Here is a 21,731-nt window from a genome sequence, read left to right as displayed (position 1 = left end):
TGTGCTTATGTGGAAATAGATGACTTGTAAAACAGCTTAGTATGTGGTTTTAAAGGTGTGCATTTTCTCTCAGTAACTCACTGTAAAAGGAACCAGTTTGCTTCGTTCAACTTCCTGATTATTTTAAATACATCCCAGTCTTTAACACTTTCAAACCAAAATTGAAAACTCCTGTATTCTTGTTCTTTGTATTATATTATAATTATAGATGGTAAAAAATGCTCGTAAGTGCTGAAGAGAATGATAACTCATGTCTGCAAACAGCTACTTTCACACTGAATCCAATCCATTGTTAGTATAAAAATACTGTATTAGTGCACCTTTGATTTTCCCCATAAGACGACTTCCTATATGTGACATTGGTGCCACTTGCAACCAGTTAAAGTGATTTTTATGATAATTAATTACTGCTTCCTGCTCAACCATGACTGTTTTCATGAAATAATACTGTATCTACTGAATAAACACATGTGCGCAGACAGCCTTGTAAGATATGAAGTGTAATTTGTTTTATATTGCAGTCGTGTGTATTTTGTGACTGTCTGCATAAATATATTAGATGCATATTCAGAATGAGGTTAAGTTTACTCAATCGGTTCCCTGTGTTGTTGTGAATTTGTTTGCTTGCCATTAGGTGACATTGAGTGATGGCGTGGTGAACCAGTGTGTTTTTCTGGCTGCTGGTGGTTCACCCTGACCTGTACTGGCAGACTGGGATGTTGCCGTCTGTGAGCTGTGAATCAGCTAGTTGGTCTAAAAAAAGACTGTTCTGTATGAGTGTATCATTCTCACCATGCATTTCATAAGTGCAAATAAAAAAGTTCCAAAGAGATGTAAATTATTTCAACAACCTCTTTATTTTTTTCTTCCACAATCAAAAATGAGTGTTTTGTAACCATTTTGCATATTCACATGAAGTATAGCGATACATAATCACTCCTGGACAAGCCATATTCAATTTTTTTTTTTTTTTTTTCATTTTCTGAAAGCCTTTCGGCAAACAACAAAAGTTATACGGTAACACAGAGTACAAATGGTAACTGGGGCGAGAGGGTATCATAGGTAATTACACAGCACAACCAGGAAGAGCAAAATGACACAACAGGATGACAGAAAAATGCACATAATAATAGCCCAAATAATAACCAAATATAATAGAAAATAACAATATTAATAAAATAATAATAAAATAATGACAGCAGTATACAAGAGATTGAGACAACTTTACATTTATACATAGTGGCCAGAGGCAGGCACCAGGAAGTGAAACAGTTAAACTTGCACAGACTGTATGATCTACTGCAGCTACGGTGGCTTTTGCAACTCAGTGCGGAGGTGAATGGGATCGTTAAGACATTGGCCAAGTGGGAACGAGGGACAACACAATAAAGAGGCACCTTATGAAAAGAGAGCAGCTTTGCTGGTTTGCAACTGGAGAGCAATCAAATTTATTAGACAGGCAATATTTGTCTGGAATTGAAGATTTATTGATTTTTTTTATTTTTATTGAATGGCTTGAAGGTGAGGCTTGCCTTGTGCTTGTCAGGTTTTGCAGACAGCAATGTGTGACTGCATAGCCTGACTGACATGCTGATAACTGGCCTGGACTGTTTTGACAGCTTTGAGTGTCAAAGAACTCGGATCACCTGTGATCGAATCCATAAATCTGAAAAAAGTGTTTCTTGTTTTTCCTTGTTTTTTTTTTTTTTATTGTTTTTTTTTATACAAGTTGTGGCTCAAACGTTTTTTTAAAAGAAAATCTTTGAGGCATTTTCTAGACAAAGAGCAACTATACAATGTGTCTCGACAACAACAAACAGATTTTAAGTCTACGACTTCTGCATCCCACTTCTTTATTTTTTATTTTCCGCCACGTTTTTTTCTTAAAATATATATTCCATATATGCAAATTTATATGTCACAGTAATATACAATCTAAGTGCTTCAGAAGTGAAGGGGACTTGTGTGAGCAGATGTTAAGAGTATGGAGGAACAAATGGTACAGGTGTGTTCAGAAGAAGGAAGAATGTAACCCTTTGCCAAAAAAAGGGAGACTCTAAAGGAAGGGTGTGTATTCTTTGGTCAAAGGAATGTTCCCATAATGCCACAATAAACGCTGGACAGCCTCCAAGGCAGTTTACAATAATGAATAATTGAGTAATGTTTGAATTTTCCGCAAGGGAAATATCCCGGACTCCAGCTCTTGAGAGTTTCGTTCTGTCCCCTCCCTCATTAAGTGATCTATCATTGTAATCGGAGGGGCAGGTGGGAGGTAGGAGAGAGCAAAGGGAAGAGGAACAGGTGACACAGTGAAATCAAACCTTACTGCACCTAACACAGGTTTCCTCTCTGCCTTTTAAAGGTGGCGACGTGAGTCATAGTTCTATTTGTCTGTCTGCTGAAGACGACATAAGAAGTGTCATGAAAACGTTCATATTTGTCCTTATTCTCTCCTCTTGTTGCGCACACCTCTGCTGCTGCTGCTGGATCCCTTTTTCCCTCCCTCCTTTCTGGCCTCCATCCTCTCATTCAGAGGATTGACCATTCCTGCGCACCGAGTGTCATTTTCCAAGTCTTTGCTCTCGTCGTTGGCCTGGTTGCTGTGAGGGTTGCTGGGTAGAGCTAAATAAGGGTGCTGAGGCAAAGAAGGAGAGGGGGACATGGAGTTGTTGACTGTCGCCTCCATATGGAGTCCTGCTGCCCCATTGGACAGAGCTCTGTACTTGAGGCGGAGCTTGTGGGGCAAGGCAGTGGCTTTGACCTCGGATATGCATTCACCATACGAACGGGCGTCTCCTGCCACCTTCTGATGGTAGCTGCTGATGTCTGAGGAGGATGAGGAGGGGGACTCGTCGTCTGTGGAGCCCTCCTTGTCAGAGCTACGAGGGTCCCCGTCACTGGAAGAGGTATCTTTAGTGGAGGAGTTCTCCTGGAAGAAACCACCGACTCGCGGGCCTCCCTCGTAGGTGAGCACTGGGGGCTCTTCGTCCAGTGTGCTGAGGTAGCCGTTGTGCTGTGGGAAGGAGGCCTTGTCCTCCTCTGTGTTGTGGATCAACTCGGGGGCAAATGGGTTCTGGTGGCATTCTGCATGCTGAAGCCTGCTCTCCTGACCTTGGTAGCCGTAGAGCCCGTGATGGTTCTCAAGCTGCTGCTGGGCGTCGAGATTGTACCTTTGCTGCTCTGTCGACTCAGTAGTGTATTCGTACTGAGGCGAGTCCACGGTCTTTGTCCTCTCTAGTTTCTCAGCGACCTCTGTGATGGTCGCGGAGCAGTCGGAGTACTTGGAGGTCGACGTGTGCTGGCCGTGCTGCAGCGGTCTGCTCTGCTGCTCCTCCGGCCTCTGGGTCTCCATGGGGTAACAGCCACTGCTGGAGCGGTACAAGATGACGCTCCTCTGTGCAGAGGCGGCCTGGGGAGCGGGACTGGAGGCCTCCATGTGGTGTTGCTGCTGTTGGTGGGGCTGGTAGTTCATGGCACTCTCGGCCAACGGCGTGCTCTGCTGGTGAGGAGAGACCAGGGCGGTGAGGCTGCCGTGATAAGCCCCGTTTTGCGCACCGTTGCTTTCCAGTCTGGCCATCTCCATATTTGAGGGCTCCGTCTTGATGTTGAAGCCCATGGGCTCGGGGCTGTCTCTGGAGGAGCCGTCGGACATGTCGGAGATGGAGCCCCGGGGAGAGTACTGGTGGAGCGTGCTGTGGCGCTCGTTGCGGCTCGACTGTTCAGTTTCAGATGAGTCAGAATTCAACATCACCTGGGATGCACTGGAGTAGCCACTGCTTGAGAGGTAGGCGTTTGGGGTGCCATTGCTGCTCCCACTACTACTGTTGTTAGCAGCTGCGCTGTTGGAGATCTGCTGACTTTTCTCCATGTAGGAGGCTGTGCTGATGAGGCCAAAGCGTAACTTGAGCTGGAGGAGCTCTGTTTTTACGCGAACATTCTCTTCATTGAGCGCCATGACCCGGTTCTCGAGCACCATGTCATTGAGGCGACGCTTTTCCCTGGAGCGCTTCGCTGCTTCGTTGTTCTTCCTCCGTTTTTCCCAATAGGAAGCATCTTTCTTCTCATCGGAAATAAACTCCCGCTTGCGACGGCAGCTCGCACTCGACTTGGAACCTTTAGATTGGCGGCTGACCCGTGCTCCGTCTTCGGGATTAGGAGATGGGATGCTGCTACTGTATGGGGAATAAGCATCGACTTCCATGGCATTTTTGTTGCTGGAGGCAGGGATGTGGAGACTCAGACTTTCCATTTTTTCCCAGCTGGGGGCCAGCGTGTCACGCTCGCAAAGGCCAAAAGGGGGGAAGGGGAAAAAATGCAAAAACTTTATCTCTGCTTTGCTACTAAGTAGTTTGACCTAAGTCACAGGATTGAGAAAAACTTCTTGATGAGGTATTTGTGCTCCTTGAAGGGGATAGCCTCATTGATTTCTGTTATTTTTTCAGGATCAAAATCTTCAAGTGTCCATATTAGCCAAGAAGATCAAAAAGAGATGGAACTCCACAAAAACCTCAGACATTAGTGGTAGTGTTCTGAACCCAAAAAAAGAAACAGGTTTGTATTTTGAGCAAAGACGTCTTCCAGCTGTCTTGGCGAACAGATCAGAGGCGTCTCTGGAGTCTCGTTGGGGGTGATTTTGAGTTTATCTGCGTCTTCCTCAATCTTCAGCAGGGCTGTGATGCCTGTCAGGCTGCTGCCCAGCTTCTCTTGGTGTCTTACAGAGGATGTAGGTCAGTCTGTGTAGTTCGGGGCTCCCTGAGGATCCAGCTTCAGTGCTACTGTGTGCTGACCACTAACTGGGCTATGGAGACAGAGAGAAAAGGGGAGGGGGGACGTTAGATTAGCTGTAAAACATAGATTTGCATTTCAATCAGATAATATTAAACATATAAAACTGTTGCACAAAGCTTGAAAGTGGGTCTCTTGAGTGTAACCTCTAAGCCTTGGGATCAATAAACAGTCTGTTTATCTGACATAATCCCCCAAATGAGACAATGTTTGTCTTTCTTATCTTTGTTTCATTGAGTTCACAGAGAAAAAGTTGGGTGGATGCAGAGTCTGAGTAGCAGCACACGCATGTGTACGTGTGGCCGTTGCTGGTATTAAATGTACTGTTTGTGCTGTGCTGCTGCAGAGCTCTTGTGTAATATAGGGCGCTGTCATAGTCACATAACAGGGCCGGGGCAGGCTGACCTGGTGCCAGCTCTGCAGAGACTCACAAATAACGGACTGAAGGAGGCGGGTAGCAGACCGGCATATGACACTATGATATACTACTATAATTATACTATGATATATGATAGATGGAAAGATTTAATTATATATTACGTAATTATATAATTGTAACTATATCTATATAATATAATTGTAAATTGTACAATTATCACAGTTTCTGTAGAAGCCATCTTACTGTCCGAAATGAAACAACTCTACAAGCTGTCGAACAACAATGCTGAATGCAGCTCTGACGGATGTTGATGGCAGTCCAACGTTATATAACATCTAGATCTGCACTTGTTTTCGGCCGGATTCCTCTGGTTCTCTCATATCACAGCATTACACGGCTGACATGCAGTAATTAATAACACATCACTACACTGAGCCACAGAGTCTGTTACAATCATGAAAACAGATTTTTATGACACACAAAAAGAGAGAATGGAATAATCTGGGTCGCTGTGCCGGTGGGTAACTGGTGTCGGTTTTCATTCACACACAACACTGGAAACGAACACAGCACAAATCTGACCTTTTATCATCACTTGCTTGCTTTTATTATCCTCATCTTTCCCAAGTTTCCACTATTTTGCAACAATGAGAACCTAAGTATTGGAAACTGGAATGAGTGGCGTTTGAGTGGAGGTCTCGCCACAGTCCAATTAGTTTCTCTGACCTTTTTATAATTGTCAAGAACCTTCTGTGAAGATTTAAAAAATAGTATTGGTATAGGAAAATTACTAAATATTTAGAATATGCAAAAAAGCAATAAAGCAGACCTGAACAAAGACACTTGTTCACTTTTCCCTCTATTTAAACTGTGATGTAACAGGGGGGGGGGGGGGGGGGGGAGAGAAAAAAACACATTTGCATCCCAAAGAGAGTCGAACAAATGTGCTCCGAAGACTTTCATTCACTGCACTGCAGTGTATTGTTCCCAAATCACATGCCACCTCCGAGTCAATGCCACATAACTGTTTAATCTAAAGTACATGTTCTCCAGACTGGTTACATAATTTCCCTGCTTCCCCCAGGGTCAATGACCCTGTTACATAATCTCAAATGTAAAAAAAAACCCACATTGAGACGTTGCTCTGAATAGTTAATCATTTATTTACCCATGTCTGTTATGTTGTAACTAAGCCTATATATGCTGCAGGCTATTCTTCAAATCGAATTTCCCCTTCAACAAGTTTTTTTACAATATCTTGTTTGTCCTCTCTGAAAAGAACTGGAGTAGCGCTACGCTGAACTGGAAGGGATTTGGACAAAACCGCCAACAGATGTGGAAAATTGTAAGGTCAACCCCTCCCTCTGTCTCTCCCCTACCCTGAATCATTTTCATAAAGACTTGCAAAAGAGAGGAGAGGGGGGGGGGGGGGGGGGGCGGCAAAGGCGGGCGCGAAGGAAGCATGCATACGTCTGTGCTGTCCCACTGACCTAGAAACGACGCTAAGCAGTAAACACTCCTCCTGTCTTTGACGGTGTGCCATAAAATAGGTCAGTGGGACTGGAAGGGAGGGAGGCCAGGAGAGGGAAAGAGTATTAGAGTGCATTCTATAAATAGAGCGACAGAGAGGTGAGGGAGGGGGGGAAACAGTAGAGGGATGGGGTGACAGGGTGAATTCATTTGTCGGAAAATTAGAGGAATTTTACAAAATCCGCAACGGGAGGACTAAAAAAACGTGAACTTGAAACTTGAAAAATGGGATCACAAAAGCCCCGGTGATCTTCATGCAACACTAATCTCTGTTCGCTTTAGAAAACCCTTACAACGTCTCATAGAGCACAGAAAAATGCATCGGTAGCAGATGAAAAAACAATAGTGAGAGATAGGGAGATAGCATTGACGTCAGAGCACACACCCATCGCTGCAGCCGAATTCACACATAACAGGCTCTCTCTCAGGACTGCATGGGGAGGGGCTGCTGTTGTTGCTCATAACGTACGTGCTCTGAATTTCTCTTGTTGCGGAGCAAAGCTTGTGTAACACATGCATATTACATCGCAGCGCAGGCTACAGGTCACTGTATGAATGCCTTGCAAGCTCTCCTTTCGCTATCCTCTGTGCGAGCTGTGCTCTCAATTAAAGCCAATACTTGAGCTAGAAAATAAAGAGATACTGTAAATGGTATATTGTGCAATTATCTCTTTGTGCAGAGGTTAATTTCCCATTTTGAAAAAAATAATTCACTGCAGTCCCCATAAGCAGTTTGTTCTCTCTGTTTTAGTGGAAAACATAGAGGTCTGAAGTAGTTACCAGGCACTTGCCACTCGGGGGAAGAATGCTTCACCCCTGACCTCCTCTGAGGCAAGTGTGAGTAAAGCGCATGGCCTCCTCTTCCCCTCCTCCATCTTTTAAGTGATCCAACACCACACACGCGGAGGGGCTCCAGCTAAGAGCCTCCATTTTGCCACACAGCTTTGTGTTAGGAAACAAAAGTAGAAGACAGGAATCCTGATATTCCAGGTCACCAAGTGAGACTATTGCTGAATGCCGTTTCACATTCACGGTAAGTAATTAAAACATGTGATTAAACACGCCCTTACCGGTACTTTTGATTTAATGTGTTTTTCAAATTAAATAATGACGACAATGAAATGTACAACGGAATATGCTGACACATTTGCATACTGTTTTGTTAGGTGTTTTCCACCTTGATTAATTGGTTGAATGTGACCTACATATTTTTTAAGCCAAACCTTTTCTTTTTTTAATTAACACACATTTTGATTGATGGAAACGGGGACAAGTAGCTGTAGTTTCCTAAACTCTGTAAGTCCCACAGCTTGCTCCCATGTGTCTGCTCGCTCAGATACAGGCCTGACCTACATTCAGGGAACTGGCTAGGACAGAGCAATGCAGACGGCTCTGAAACCAGACCAGCTGGCAGCAGGCGGTCTAAGAGCTCACCAGAACTCTGCCTGCCTTCGCCAGACAGGGGTTTCCATGCATTGCATCACATCCTGGATGTCCACTTTTTTTTTTTCTTTTCTAATTTCACAACAAAGTCACACAAGGACGTTGCCAGAATCTTGGGATGCGAGTTTTCTGTACCAAGCATAAGAAAAAAAAGATGATCTGGTTGACCTTACTTCTGCTTTTTATGTTCAACGTTTTCTCTTGGAGGAGAAAGACTTGGAAGGTTAAAAATAACTCAGACATGAGCAGCTGTATTACGTCATTGAAGAAAGCATTTCTAAAATATCTAACTGCTTCACAAATAAGGACTCGGTGGTAATCTGGGTAAGAATGATGGGAGGAAAGAGCAGGGTGTGAACGGGAATCAATTACAGGCGCCTCAGTCCCGGGAGAGAGCTGCTGTTTATTGCTTCTCCCTGCTGTGTGCCAGTTATGTCATACCCTCCAACTCCCTCAAAGCAAAGCTCTGTGCTTTACTTAACACACCTCACCTCATACAAAAAGAAGAATCACAGCGTGACTCAAAATGAAAATCAGACATCTTGTTCCTCATTTGAACTTGAACATCTATTAATGTGTTACTAATGTAACAAAGCAAATGCTCTGCACATTTGGAGAAAAGTACGTTTCATAGAAACATAAGCATGGGAATGTTGTAAAACACGTTTCCCTACAGTATTATGTCTATATTTGTATATAATATTAACACATGCTATTTATCCTTAAAAACCATTACAATAGACATTTTAATAGAATCCTGATTCCTATGTTCTATTACATTTAAACACATGTATTGGAAATCTGGCTGTAGAAATACCTTTCAAATGAATTGGTATCCAAAAAACAAACCAAAAAAAACCGGTTTTAATCCAGACAAAATTGCATCATCTGAACAGCCAAGCGGATTTAATTAATATAAGCAAATGAAGTGATCTAGTGACCTACATATGGACGATATTCCCGAACAAACATCCGCATGCCACGTGCAGCAGCTAATATAGCCCAGTTCTCTATGCGTCTGCATTAACCAGACAACACAAGACCCCATTCCCTGGAAACACCACCATGCGGGAGATAACCTCTCCTTGACATTGAGCGTATATAACGTGGGATATGGCCAACCACGTTTTTTTTTTTTCTCCCTCAAGTCCTTTTCACGTTTGTACAAATAAAAAAAAACAAAGAGAAAACGCTACAAAGTAGCACAATGGGCTCGCGAGTGTCATGTTTAACGTGACAAAAGCAGCCGCAGACGTCTCAAAGTCACGGGCGCGTGAACAATAACCGGCCATGAGCATCGCGTCCTCGTCGCTCCACACACCACCGAAACACCTTTATATCCAACCACACCAAACGAAGAACAAACACGGGTAAAACAGACAAAGACCACACACACAACAAAAAAAATCTCTCCGCTCCGCCACAAACATACCTTTTCGTTATCCTGGAGGAGGGAGAAGAAAAGATTCAGGCTTCCCCCGACACAAAAGCTGCTCCCGTTTCCTCCTTTTTTTCCCTGCGCCTTGAGAAGAAACCTCCTTAAAACCGCGAGAAAAACCGAAAAGTTTTCTTGTCCCGTCGGGTAGCTCGGTGAGTCGCGGTGGATTCGGTGGATGCTGGTTTCCGTCTCTTGGCTCGGACTGCCTGTGTGTTGTGTGCTGCTGCTGCTGCTGGACACTTTGCTCCAGTTTCTCCTGCTCCCTTTCTAGAAATATGTGTTAGTAGGTCAGCGGTTGCATAACAGCTCTTAGGCTGCCTCGTCACGTCTCTCTCTCTCTCTCTCTCTCTCTCTCTCTCTCTCTCTCTCTCTGTCTCTGTGTCTCTCTGTGTGTCTCTCTCTCTCTCTCTCTCTCTCTCTCTCTCTCTCTCTCTCTCTCTCTCTCTCTCTCTCTCTCCCCCCTTTCCAATCTTTATCCCAATCCACGGACGAGGTTACGTGAATTCGTTTTTACACTGACACCATATTACCGAGAGGTCCAATAATAACATGTAACAGCATGTCCTTCAACTCTGCATGTATGTACAGTCACTGGAGACGTCCGTCCCGATGACATTTCCCCCTGGTGATGCGTTTGTTGCAAAGAAATATAACGATAATGATAATTCTATGAATAAAACTCCTTCCACCACTGGTTTACAACTTTGGAGATGAACAGTTAAATGGTGTTGAATGACTTTGTTGGACCTACTTCTACACATGAAATATACATTTACATCACATGTGTAAATAAGTCCATAAGGTCATGCTTTTTATTCTTGCCTTTGAAGTGGGGAAATATGTGTCAGCTCACTGTCATGACAGTCTACAGAAGGACAGGATGTAGGTCATGGGAACACGTTTAACTGTAAGTGGGACTGTGTTTAGTCACAGTCTTACACGGATTCTGTTGAATATTAGTTGCCCTGTGAGGAAATGTGGTTTTACATTTACATTTAAAGTTTGGTTTTATCATTTAAAGTTTGGATTATTGTGTATTATCTCGCACACAAATAGAGAATGTATGCTTCCCGATTGCTTCGGGAGTGTCTATCAGACCAGAACAAGTTAACCGAGTTTTATGCGCAATGGCAGACAGCAGATTTTAACCCTTTGTTATCATATTAATCGTGTTATTGTATAAATGTTTTGCTATTAATAACAAACATTTAAATCTAAATTACGCTATTATTATTATTATTATTATTATTATTATTATTATTATTATTATTATTATTATTATTATATAAGAACAGCTTAAAACTAAAATTCGACATTGAAATCACTTTTCCATGCCTGATTAAATTGAGTATTACAGGGAAAATCTACTGTAATTAAACATTATACCATTATTATTATTATTATTATACTCTTTTTTTTTTTTACTTTGATCCTTCCGTCTTTTCATCATTTTGTTGATCTTTACTGGAAACGGACGTATATTTTATCTGCTTATGAGCTTTTCTATCATCCCATGAAGCCTGTTTGTCCTCAGCCACTACGTTTCAGGAGCGGTTACGTCAGCCCTGTTTGGTATCAAACACGCATCCAATTCCAACCCATTTTTTCAATCAAATCCCTTCCCCCTGCTTTGTCTCAAAACCACACACGTGCGCTCATTCACTGCACGCACGCACGCGCGCGCACACACAGACAGCCACCACCACCACCATTAGACCATGTTGGGGGAAACGGTGGCCTTGAACTTGTCTAGCTCCTCCCCCACCAGTCCTCTGTTATAACTACCAACCCCCAACGTATTCCTCCATCTCTTCAGCTGCCTCTGCGTGCAGGCATTCCCTTGGCAACTGTGGTGTGGTTGTGCCTGCCTAGCAACCAGAAAGGCTCTCACTCCTTCCTATATGGCTTGTGGCATGGGGGTTTGCAGACTGGGCTGGAGGACGATTGATTGCAGACAAAAGACCTAATGTGTTGTTGTTGTCCACACTAAAGCCTCTAGAAGGGGTCTCTGCTGCGGTTCAACCGGTTTAACCTTTTTATCACATGTCAGCATTGAAATAAATCTGTATTAATCATGTAAATATCATCATTATATTTCATTTCAAATATCAATCCCCAGCCACATTCTTGCATTGGACATTTTGAATAGAGGTGGGTCATCTGAAGGTGGGAGTGCTGCACTTCCAATCCAAAATGACACCCCTGCTTGTATGCAGAATGTGCTACACAAGTACAATGGAGGAGACAACCTCAAGTAACACTGCTGTGAATGAATGAGTGAGTGAATGAGTCAGTGACCCATGCTGATAGACCCTTGGCGCCACCTGGTGTTGACAAAAATGACTCATACTGAAAATGGAAACATTCAACAATGTGTCACTGTGATAGAGAATGACACTCAGTCAAGTTAATCATATATTCAAGCCAAAAATGAATAATTCAGTGCTTTGTATTATTGCTCTTTTGGCCCCCAAAGGCAGTCGGAATGTATTTCACAGCAGCAGACGTCCACCTGCAGATTTGTAGCTACTCCTTCCAGGTGTTAATGTATTCTGAACTTGTATCCTTCACTTCCATATGGGCCAATCAGTCTCCGCCGCAGCTGCTTCAATGCTATAAATAGCTTTCATACTGCTGACGTGAAAGATGACTCATGCAGTCTCTTTCCTCTCCCTGCATCCGTACCGCACTCCCCTCATCCACTGTCCCCTCATTTCAGTAACCTTAAGGGTGGACCAACACCTGGGCGTTATTTCAGTTTTAGAGCATTCATTTAAAGAAATAAAGATGTAGAAATAAATAATACCAGAAGAAACAGAAAAATAAATTGACATGTCCATACTCTTGCGCAGTGCATCTCTGCACTCCGGTGCCACACCTACCACAGCGCTCTCTGCCCCAGCTGGATTCGCTTTTTTTCTTCTTTTTTTTTTGTACGCCAGCCTCTCCTGGCTTGTGATGTAATGCTTTTAAAAAAAAAAGGCTTAAAACTGTCTTACACAATGGATGTTTTTGGCTGTGTCCCTTAAAATACGTGTGGCTGTCAATTTGATGATTTTAGATCATTGTCATATAATCTCAAAGAGATTGAGAGTGTACATGCGACACGCTCCGCCAACACGGATGGTTTGTTATGTGAAATATACAGAAAGAAATCAGAGATTTATAGAAAATATACTTTTATTTCCAAGTGCAGTTCACTTCAATTATAATACTGAACAGCGAATGTAGCTTGCTGTCATGAGATATGTCAAACATCAATACAGTAAACAATATAAAATCACAAAAGCAAGCACACTCAAAAAGAGTGTAATTTTTCTTCTTTCTTTTTTTTGGTACAGCACATAATATTGATATAGGATGTTTGCGTTGAATAGCTGTATGTTGTCACAAACGAGACGAAATGGCATCACCACCATCTGGGTCAATGGTGAGATTGAAGTGTGAGGAAATTATAACCGTGTGCTTTGTGTCGTATGTAATGTTCATGTCCAGTGTTTCTGACAGACCTGTTCAGTCAAGTATTCAGAAATGTATAGTGTCCTTCATATCACAGAAATCACCTTTAGTTTTGCATTCATCTGTTATTTCTGATAGCGGTGTGCTAACCGTCACAGAACACACAGGCTCCGAACCTAAGCTTTTCCACCGAAACATGTGTTGTAAATAAGGTTCGCCACTTAAGCCGTTAACGCTGGGGCCGTGTTATGGATGTTTGTGGAAGTCAGTCGTTTCTAAGAGCGGCGGTGTTGTAAAAATCTAGTGTGAAATCTGTCTATTAACTTCAGTCCTTATGCTCAGGCTTTAAGCGATCTTGGGGAGCAGCTGCTGAGAGAAGAGCCTCTTGAGCTGAGCCACTTCCTGAGACAAACAGCTAATTTGAGACCTGAGACTGACGTCCTCCTTCGGGTACTTGGTGTCCCTGGAGTTCTGCGGAAAGGGGGCGTTATAATGTCCAAACGACGGAACCTGACACTGCTTCCCATGTCCACTAAAGGCCTCCTCCCTGGTCCAAGGGGCCTGACTCTCTGTTCGATTGTCCCATCCCACCTGCTGGTGGTTCCTCACCTGAATGTTTGGCCACAACGTGGCTACAAGTGGTCCACTGTGTCTGGCGTCGAAGGATGGAGGCACCTCCCTTCCATCGCTGCAACCGGAAGGCCCTTTGAAGCGGAGCTTGTGCGGGAGGCTCCTCAAACTTTCGGTCGAGTCTTGTCTGTTTACACATTGACTCCTGTTGGCCTCCAGGAGACAGACGTGGGAGTCATAGCCCTGCTGCTCTTCCACCAGCTCCCTCGGAGAAGGCCCGCTACGTTCGCTCAGGGTGTCGTCAAAAAACACGGGGCTGCCCAGATTCGAGCTACATGAGGTGGAGACGCCGGACTCCTCGGATACACTGTGACTCGACAGAGGCCTGGCTCCCCTCGGCCCATAGACGGCACCATGCTGTGGAAGGTGAGGGTGGACGTGGTGGGTGCTGGGAGGCGTGTTGGGGTTGGAGGATCCATCAGTGTGAGGATGGTAGATATGTGTTGTTCTGGGTGTTGGGTGAGGGCAGAGGGGTGCAGACAGTGGCAGGATGGGAACATCGGATGGGTCTTTGACCAGGCCAAAGCGAAGCTTCAGGGCCAACAGCTCGGCTCTCAGGCGAGTGTTCTCCTCCAGCAGGCCCAGGACTCGCCTCTCTAGCACCATGTCATTGGCTCGCCGCTTCTCTCTGGACCGCTTGGCTGCTTCGTTGTTTTTTTTCCTCTTGTCCCAGTAGCCATCATCCTTCTTCTCGTCGGGGATGAACTCTCGTTTGCGCCGTGCATTGTTGCCGTCTTCATCGCAGCTGCTATCGGCCTTCGATTCAGCGTTGGAAAGACTCTCTTTGCGTTTGAGGGCAATGGTGTGATTCAGGAGGGTTTGGGCCAGCTGGCTCGGGAAATGGATGGAAACAGCTTCATCAGGGAAGGACACGGCCCTTCCCAGAGTCCTGGTCTCTGGACCATCCACAGACAGCAGTGAGGGCACTGACAGGTCCTGGATAATGCCTTCCACAGTGTGAGTTGCCATTTTTTCGGGGTGAATTGTGTTGAAATGGTACCACCTGGTGGTGAAAAATGCAAACGCGGTGAGGTGACTGTTTACAAGGTTGCAAAACAGTCAATCGACATTACAGTGGTGCAATTTGAATGTTGTAATGCAAAAATAAATACATAATAAATCTTGGGGGGGAAATTCTAATCAAATACACAAATACAGGCAAGACAGTGAGCTAAAACTACATTAATTTAGATTTAAGTCTTATTTTATAACAATGCATTTACTTTAGTCATTTTATCCACATTTCAACAGTGGACTTTTAATGATGTTTCAGTGATCAAATTGCCATACAAACAGTTAACAAAGAGAGAAAAAGAGAAAAATGGAGATTCCAAATGTATAAATGGTTGATTATTCATTTGATTTGTACATTTCCTTTTTGTAAGTTTGATTAAGAGGATTATTTATTATTATTCTGAATTATTTGCTACCCAGTGACCATAACCAGGTATCCAACTACTGTCACAACCAAGGGCTTCTAATTAAACCCTAAATAGATGAATGATGAGCCCTAAATTATTGTTTGTATAAAAAAATCATCAGTCATCTCTCAGGCTATTACATCATATGAGATGATAACAAGTAGGAACTAATTCGGAAACTTTCTTAAAATCTATTTAACAACATAGAAACTATTAAACGAGTAGTAAATCTCATGAATCGTAGAAAGGAGGTCTTACCTACAAATCAAAGAGCTGCAGAAAGCTGTGATGAAAACCTCCTTAGTCAGAGAGAGGAGGTGACATGTGGAGCTCTGGATATTTCTGCTCCTCAAAAGCTTTCTGCCGTTTCTTCCCCCGCTCATCGGTTCAGCTAGGGTCGGATCCTCACCCCGGATGACCCCATCCCTCCTCCCCTCCCCTCGTCCTCCTCCCCCTTCTCCTCCTGCTCCTCCCTACTGGAAGCAAACTGAGTCAGACCAGCGGCGACACGCAGCAGAATAAACAACAACAAGACCGAACAGCAACAAATCCCGACAGGTAGATCAAAGTAGTGTTTTATAACGTCAACAGGACGAAGGATGTCGCAACTGAACGGTATTGAACATTTAGCCAACCTGTAAGCCCAAACCAACGCCATGTAGCTTTAGGCTACTCAGAATTCAACAGGCGAAGTATGACTGACAGAAGAGATACTGGCATGTTGCCCATGTAGCACTTTATCTGTCAGAAAACATGTGATGTGACAGATAATCAGCCAATCAACCAAGTGGCCTCTGGGGTTTCAACTCAGCCAATGCCAGCTCAGCTACGAAAAAAAAATAAAAATCATAAAAATCATTGTCAAGTGAATGATAATACTGTAATCTGTTTACGTGTTTAGCTGGCTCTTGTGAGTCATTGGATGCCTGCTGCATCCATTTGAGGATCAAAGGCTGTATTCATGTTAGCGGCTGTGAGGGATTCATCCCTATGTAACCCATGTAACAACATAACATAGGGCTGAGGGAACATGGGGTTGAGGGAACATTGGGTTGAGGGAACATAGGGCTGAGGGAACGTTGGGATGAGGGAACATAGGGCTGAGGGAACGTTGGGATGAGGGAACATAGGGATCAAGGAACATTGAGGGAACATAGGGCTGAGGCAACATAGGGATGAGGGGACATCGGGTTGAGGGAACATAGGGTTGAGAGAACATAGGGCTCAATGAACTTGGGGTTGAGGGTACATAGAGCTGAGGGAACATAGGGTTGAGGGAACATAGGGCTGAAGGAACATGGGGTTGAGGGTACATAGAGCAGAGGGAACATGGGGTTTAGGGAACATAAGACTGAGGCAACATAGGGTTGAGGGTACATAGGGCTGAGGGAAAATTGGGTTGAGGGAACATAGGGCTGAAGGAACATGGGGTTGATGGTACATAGAGCTGAGGGAACATGGGATTTAGGGAACATAGGACTGAAGCAACAGGCTTGAGGGAACATAGGGCTGAGGGAACATGGGGATCAAGAAACATAGGATTGAGGGAACATAGGGCTGAGGGAACATAGTGATCAGGGAACATAGGGCTGAAGGAACTTAGGGATCAGGGAACATAGGGCTGAGGAAACGTAGGGATGAGGGAACATAGGGATCAGGGAACATAGGATTGAGGGAACATAGGGCTGAGGGAATATAGGGCTGAAGGAACTTAGGGATCCTGGAACATAGGGTTGAGGGAACATAGACACAATCCCACTGTCATTCCTCACAATGGACGATGCTCACATGCTGATACGTTACAGCAGTTATATTATTTACCATTTAGCGTTGTCATGCCAACATTCACTAATTGGCACTAAACACAAAGTACAGCTAAGACTGGTGGGAATGTGATTAGTTTAGCAGGTCTTCAGTCAAAAACCAACCCAGTATTGGCTACTTGTCCCTCAGCAGTTCTTTTTCTCTGTAAGTACATTGAGAAACACAAAAAAAACCTTCTCAAATTCCTTGTATGTGCACGCATACTTAGCTAATAAAGCTGATTCTGATTCTGAGAAATTGAAGCCCTGATGTTTCCTATAAGGCCATCATGAGGTCAAAATGAAAAGTGTTCATACTAAAGGACACGTTGTTTTTTACATAGCGTAACCTTTTTTATTGGGTACTGAATTATTATTTTTATTTACTGTGAATAACAATCAGAAAAATAAATACTGCAAAGATAATATATTATTATCATTTAACACCTCATGTACTAACAGGTCTGTTTTCTCCTTTTTTTGTTTTGTTTTTTTACGTGTTGAATGAGGCGATCCGATTTGAAAGGCCTGTGTGGACGTCAGTCATTACGCCCTGAGTTGTCCTCATTTGCTCTTTGCAGGTGAGCACCCATAACGAGGAGTTCAAGGTAACTCAGTTACATGGAAAAATGTTTTGTGTACACGCGCTGTTTGTTTCTCGGCAAACACTTATAGAACATGCACTTATACGTGTATTTCCATCTATCATTACAAAGTCAGTCACACCAATTGCCACTGTCAAAGCACAAACATCAGGGTGTGTTATGTCACTCACTCAGTGTGTCTTCCCTTTTTTTTGTTCAGAGATCGTTGACCTCGCTGTGTAAGAACAAAAGAAGCTCATCATTGTTTTACTGCACCTGTGAGTTAATCTATGAATTTTATAACTATGTTTTTACACAAAGAATGTATAGAGCGAGAGAGAGAAAGAGAGGGAGAAAGAGAAAGAGAGATAGAGAGAGAGTCATTTCAATCACAGTTGATAGTGTGAATGGAAAAGAGAGCTGTTATGCAATACACAGAGTGAGCGAGAGCATGTGAGGACTGCTCGTTGCTGGAAGTTCAGTCGGGGTGAGCTTTCACAGAAAAAAAGGAACATTGTTCCATGAGCGATCTGCTGGACAGTGATACGTCTTCCCTGCACATTGAAATGCTTTACAGACTCTCTTGTCTGTGTGTCCGAGGCAAACGTTAACGTCTCTTAGTTGCAGAACCTTGAATAAAAAGTAGTAACATCAGTCATTATTGACTGATTATTACCTTGACAGATCAGTGTGAACATGTTGGTGCACGACTGTGACATGCACAGACTCAGAAATGAGGTTGGGGTTAAATTCTGCGAAAAGGAAACTGTACTGCTGTCCCGAGGTTCAGCTGGATGACCTGCCAACAAATTAGATTAAATGAAACATTTTGATTTTTTGTTGTTGCCTTTTCTTTTCAAGGTTACCTCTTTGTTGGAAAGTATTTCCCATGGTCCCTGCCGGGATCGCATGGGGTTACACTGCAGGGGGAAAAAAAGTCATTATTGCTTTACATGTGAATATCATATGATACTTTATACATCATAAATGACATCAAATATCAAAGATGGGTGAGGTCCGAGCAAAGGCGTCGGTGGGGACGGGCCACTGCCCCCCTCACTTTATACCCTGGGTCTGATTTGATGTTGCTGCTGTTGTGATCTCTAGTAATATTTGATTTTGACCATTCTCCTTTAAAACTCCTTTTTTAAGCACCTAAGTGTGACTGTAAATGACTGCAGGTGCATATGTGTGTGCACGTGCCTTCATGTGTATATGAAGTTCCATAGAAAACAAATACAGAAAGTAACGGACCGCCTGAGCAGAGAGCGGACACTGGCCTTGTTTGACTTTGTGTGTGTGAGCACAAGTTCAATTTAGGGGAATCTGCTCAGCCACCAACCCACCCCCCCCCCCCCCCCCCCCCTCCGCTCGATCTACTTGGACTCCCAGCCCCTCTCAACAGTCTCAGCACTAATCCTCATCCTGCTTTTTGACATCAGGCCAAGATTCACATTTTGGAAGGTTGTGTAATCAAACAAACAATCCAGTCAATGGTTACTATACATCAAATTAGCTTAGTAAAGACGCATCTGGCCGTGAGAACAGACCATTATCCCGCTGGAAGAGTTTATCTGCATTTAGAAATTCTAACTCTGCACCACATGGGGGTGTAAATACAAATGTAGATTTTACAGGATACACGCTGCAGATACATATCTCAGTTTGAAGGCGGGTATCAGTGCTGTCCTGAAGTCGCAGGGTTTAATAATGCAGAGAAAATCCATTATTGTGGCTACAATGCGGCGAATGGTGCGTTAAGCGTGGGTTTCTATGTGTGTTGCTCTGCTGTGTCAGAGACGTCCGTGCTTCTTTGCAGTACCACCGTTGTTCGGCTGGGTTCACACGTGTTACCAAACTCATGATGTTACTGTGTTCCTGCAGGGAGAGGAAACAATACCATGTTTGAAGGAAGCTGAATAGCAGTGTTTGCATGTAATAGACTATAATGTTTAGGTGGCTGACTGTGTTTTTTGCATTTTAACGTGATAGCGTTGCACGTTTAAATATTGAGGCTTGGAAAAGTAACACAGAAAGGTTGATTATTTTGCTTTTGTGTATAAAGTAACACGGAAGAGAAAGGGAATTTAATTACACATCTGTCCCCGTCTTTGAGCTGCGCAGCATTCAAATTAATCATTTTTTTCCCACGTTGATAAAACATGTGTCCCACTGGATATGGAGGTGGCAGGGAATAAAAAAAAAATGCTCTCTCTTATATAAAAACAATCAAATTAAGAGAGCTTTTTCCAATAATGATTTCCTGCAGTCGGGATGTCAAGAAAATGAACTTAGCTGAATGAACCCCAGTGCATGAAAACACATTGCATTGCTGGAATTGTTTAGGGCCCACGGTATTCAGATTTTAAGCCTCGGCCTGGTCACAAAGATTATAATGATGAAATCCTTTTCTCTTTTGACTTTTTTTAGCTGCTCAGACAAAAAGAAAACCTCAAAACCATTTAATATTTCATGTCTTGTTCACGCTTCAGTGTTTTTTTTTATGTTTGCAAACTGTTAATGCTTGCCATAAATGCATAATGACTACATAATAGCCTCTCACAACATGATGTAAACGCGGAAGGAGGAACTAGAAAGTGGAAGTAAAAAGAGTTTGTTTGTTCTTTGGCGGCACTACAGGTCAGAGCTTTGCCTCTGTCCTCGTGTCAACCCTAATCCCAAATCACTTACCCGAGAACGCTCCACTCAAATAAACTCCCAATGCAGATGGGGCCTCGTAACCATCCCCAACCTGCCAGTGACGTGGATTTATCTGCTGATGTGTAACATCTTGCTATGCGAGCGCAGCCTTAGCGGATAACAGATTATTAATGGCCGAGGAGTGTGTCTGCAGCACTATAATTAACAGGATTACTTCATGTGTGTATATTTGACTGTGAGTAAGGCCCTCATTTATTGGTGATGTGCGTGTGGCTGCTCTCATGCAGTCTTGGATCAGCAGGTTTTAAGGAGCTAATCATAGCCTTGATAGTGCACCAAAGAGGAAAGGATTCATCGCTTCACCTACAAACGACTGTGTTTGTCCTTGTCTTACTTTGGGGCCATCCATTATCTGTAACCACTTATCCTGTTAAAGGGACTGGAGACGATCCCAGCTGACTTGAGGCGTTCCATTGGGCCAAGTGGGAATAAATAAAACCTATTGAACCATTTTCACCTGCTACGACCCTTTCAAAATCTATTGCTGTGAAACCAGATTCTTAAAAAGGGCACACCAGCAAATCAGCGTGGCGTGTCCATGAAGTTGGACTTGTAAGAACTTTACAGCAGACAATCAACATTGGGAAGCTCCCCCTCGAGTCGGAGAAGACATTATGCAACAGGTTTTACAGGGTGAACAGTCCTCTTCTGCCCCGTTTCCACCGAGGCATTTTGAGGGCTGGTTTGGATCCTGAAACGAACCAGTTCTTCTTGTTTCCACATCCAGTAAACTGAATTTATTATGTTAAATCAGTGGAGTTCCCTTTTGAAGCCCATATTCTTCCTACAGATTGCCCTCCATCTGGTTACCTGGTTGTTATGGTGATCATATTATAAATGCAACAGGATGTAATACTTCTTTGGGATTAAGATGAATATGCGATCTCCAAACTATATCTTTTACACAAAAGGTAACTCTGACCTCAATAAGCAGTTTTCTATTGTAGGCATTATATACTGTGATATTATTGTATTTTATTAATACCAAACTGTGCAACTGAATGTCAACAGGATGGAGCTATTGTGCCTCGGATCACGCTAGATGTAAACAGAACTCATGGAAAATCCTCTCTGGTTATGCTGACGTTGTTTACAACCACGTGCAAATTCTTCTCTGTGTTACAATTGTTGTGTTTGCTTTTCTGTGTGTCTCTTTCCTGAGGGGATGCGTGTCTGTGCAAAGGTATGCGAGAGAGAGAGAGAGAGAGGGCTTGCCATAAAGTGATGACGACCTTCATCATCTGACATAATGGGGATGAATCAGTGAGCGCTGAGTTACATAAGCAAATTCTCATCCCAGCCTCGCCCAGATTAGACTGCAGACGCAACTGCCAACATCCTGCTGATACCAGCCTTCAGGCTCGAGGGCTGAAATCATAATAGAAGTCTAGCACCTAACGGCCAAAGGCTGACATTACTTGATGGAAAGATCTAAGCTCTCATCGTGTTCCAAGTGTATTCAGTGGATAGATATTTTTATTCTGCTTTCCGGAGGACAGATTTGTCTTTTAGTAAAACCCGAACCCATTTAAAAGAAAG

The 21,731-nt window shown here is 43.5% G+C and overlaps 2 protein-coding genes and 1 long non-coding RNA gene across 5 annotated transcripts; 1 reads left to right on the top strand and 2 right to left on the bottom strand.

Moving 5' to 3' along the window:
• Positions 1–1,685: 1,685 nt before the first annotated feature.
• nfil3-5 (nuclear factor, interleukin 3 regulated, member 5) lies at positions 1,686–9,883 on the bottom strand. Its single transcript, XM_084006569.1, has 2 exons — positions 9,570–9,883; positions 1,686–4,798 (listed from the first exon to the last, which is right to left on the bottom strand). Exon 2 carries the CDS (start codon positions 4,247–4,249, stop codon positions 2,444–2,446), a length of 1,806 nt encoding a protein of 601 aa, XP_083862695.1. The 5' UTR covers positions 4,250–4,798; positions 9,570–9,883; the 3' UTR covers positions 1,686–2,443.
• Positions 9,884–12,766: 2,883 nt separating this feature from the next.
• On the bottom strand, positions 12,767–15,470 carry LOC311010923 (uncharacterized protein). 2 transcript variants are annotated; one of them, XM_084005562.1, is made up of 2 exons: positions 15,348–15,470; positions 12,767–14,667 (listed from the first exon to the last, which is right to left on the bottom strand). In XM_084005562.1, the coding sequence occupies exon 2, from the start codon at positions 14,631–14,633 to the stop codon at positions 13,380–13,382; it is 1,254 nt and encodes a 417-aa protein (XP_083861688.1). In that variant the 5' UTR covers positions 14,634–14,667; positions 15,348–15,470; the 3' UTR covers positions 12,767–13,379. The 2 variants fall into 2 exon arrangements, with proteins under 2 accessions (XP_083861688.1, XP_083861687.1); XM_084005561.1 differs by having other exon boundaries at positions 15,344–15,465.
• Positions 15,471–15,572: 102 nt separating this feature from the next.
• LOC311010926 lies at positions 15,573–21,619 on the top strand. Of its 2 annotated transcripts, none has more exons than XR_014596844.1 (4): positions 15,573–15,643; positions 17,694–17,749; positions 20,983–21,103; positions 21,355–21,619. It is a non-coding gene; the product is annotated as an uncharacterized lncRNA (long non-coding RNA). The 2 variants fall into 2 exon arrangements; XR_014596845.1 differs by lacking the exon at positions 15,573–15,643 and adding an exon at positions 17,402–17,468.
• The last annotated feature ends 112 nt before the right edge of the window (positions 21,620–21,731 follow it).

This window comes from Eutrigla gurnardus (assembly GCF_963514095.1).
Source record: "Eutrigla gurnardus genome assembly, chromosome: 3".
NCBI lineage: Eukaryota > Metazoa > Chordata > Actinopteri > Perciformes > Triglidae > Eutrigla > Eutrigla gurnardus.
The sequence above is the reverse complement of the archived record's forward strand: the minus strand, read 5'-3'. Positions and strand labels throughout refer to the sequence as shown.

Excerpts from the sequence above, each read along its gene's own strand:
- LOC311010923 (XM_084005562.1), bottom strand. The coding sequence starts at position 14,633 with ATGGCAACTCACACTGTGGAAGGCATTATCCAGGACCTGTCAGTGCCC.
- nfil3-5 (XM_084006569.1), bottom strand. The coding sequence starts at position 4,249 with ATGGAAAGTCTGAGTCTCCACATCCCTGCCTCCAGCAACAAAAATGCC.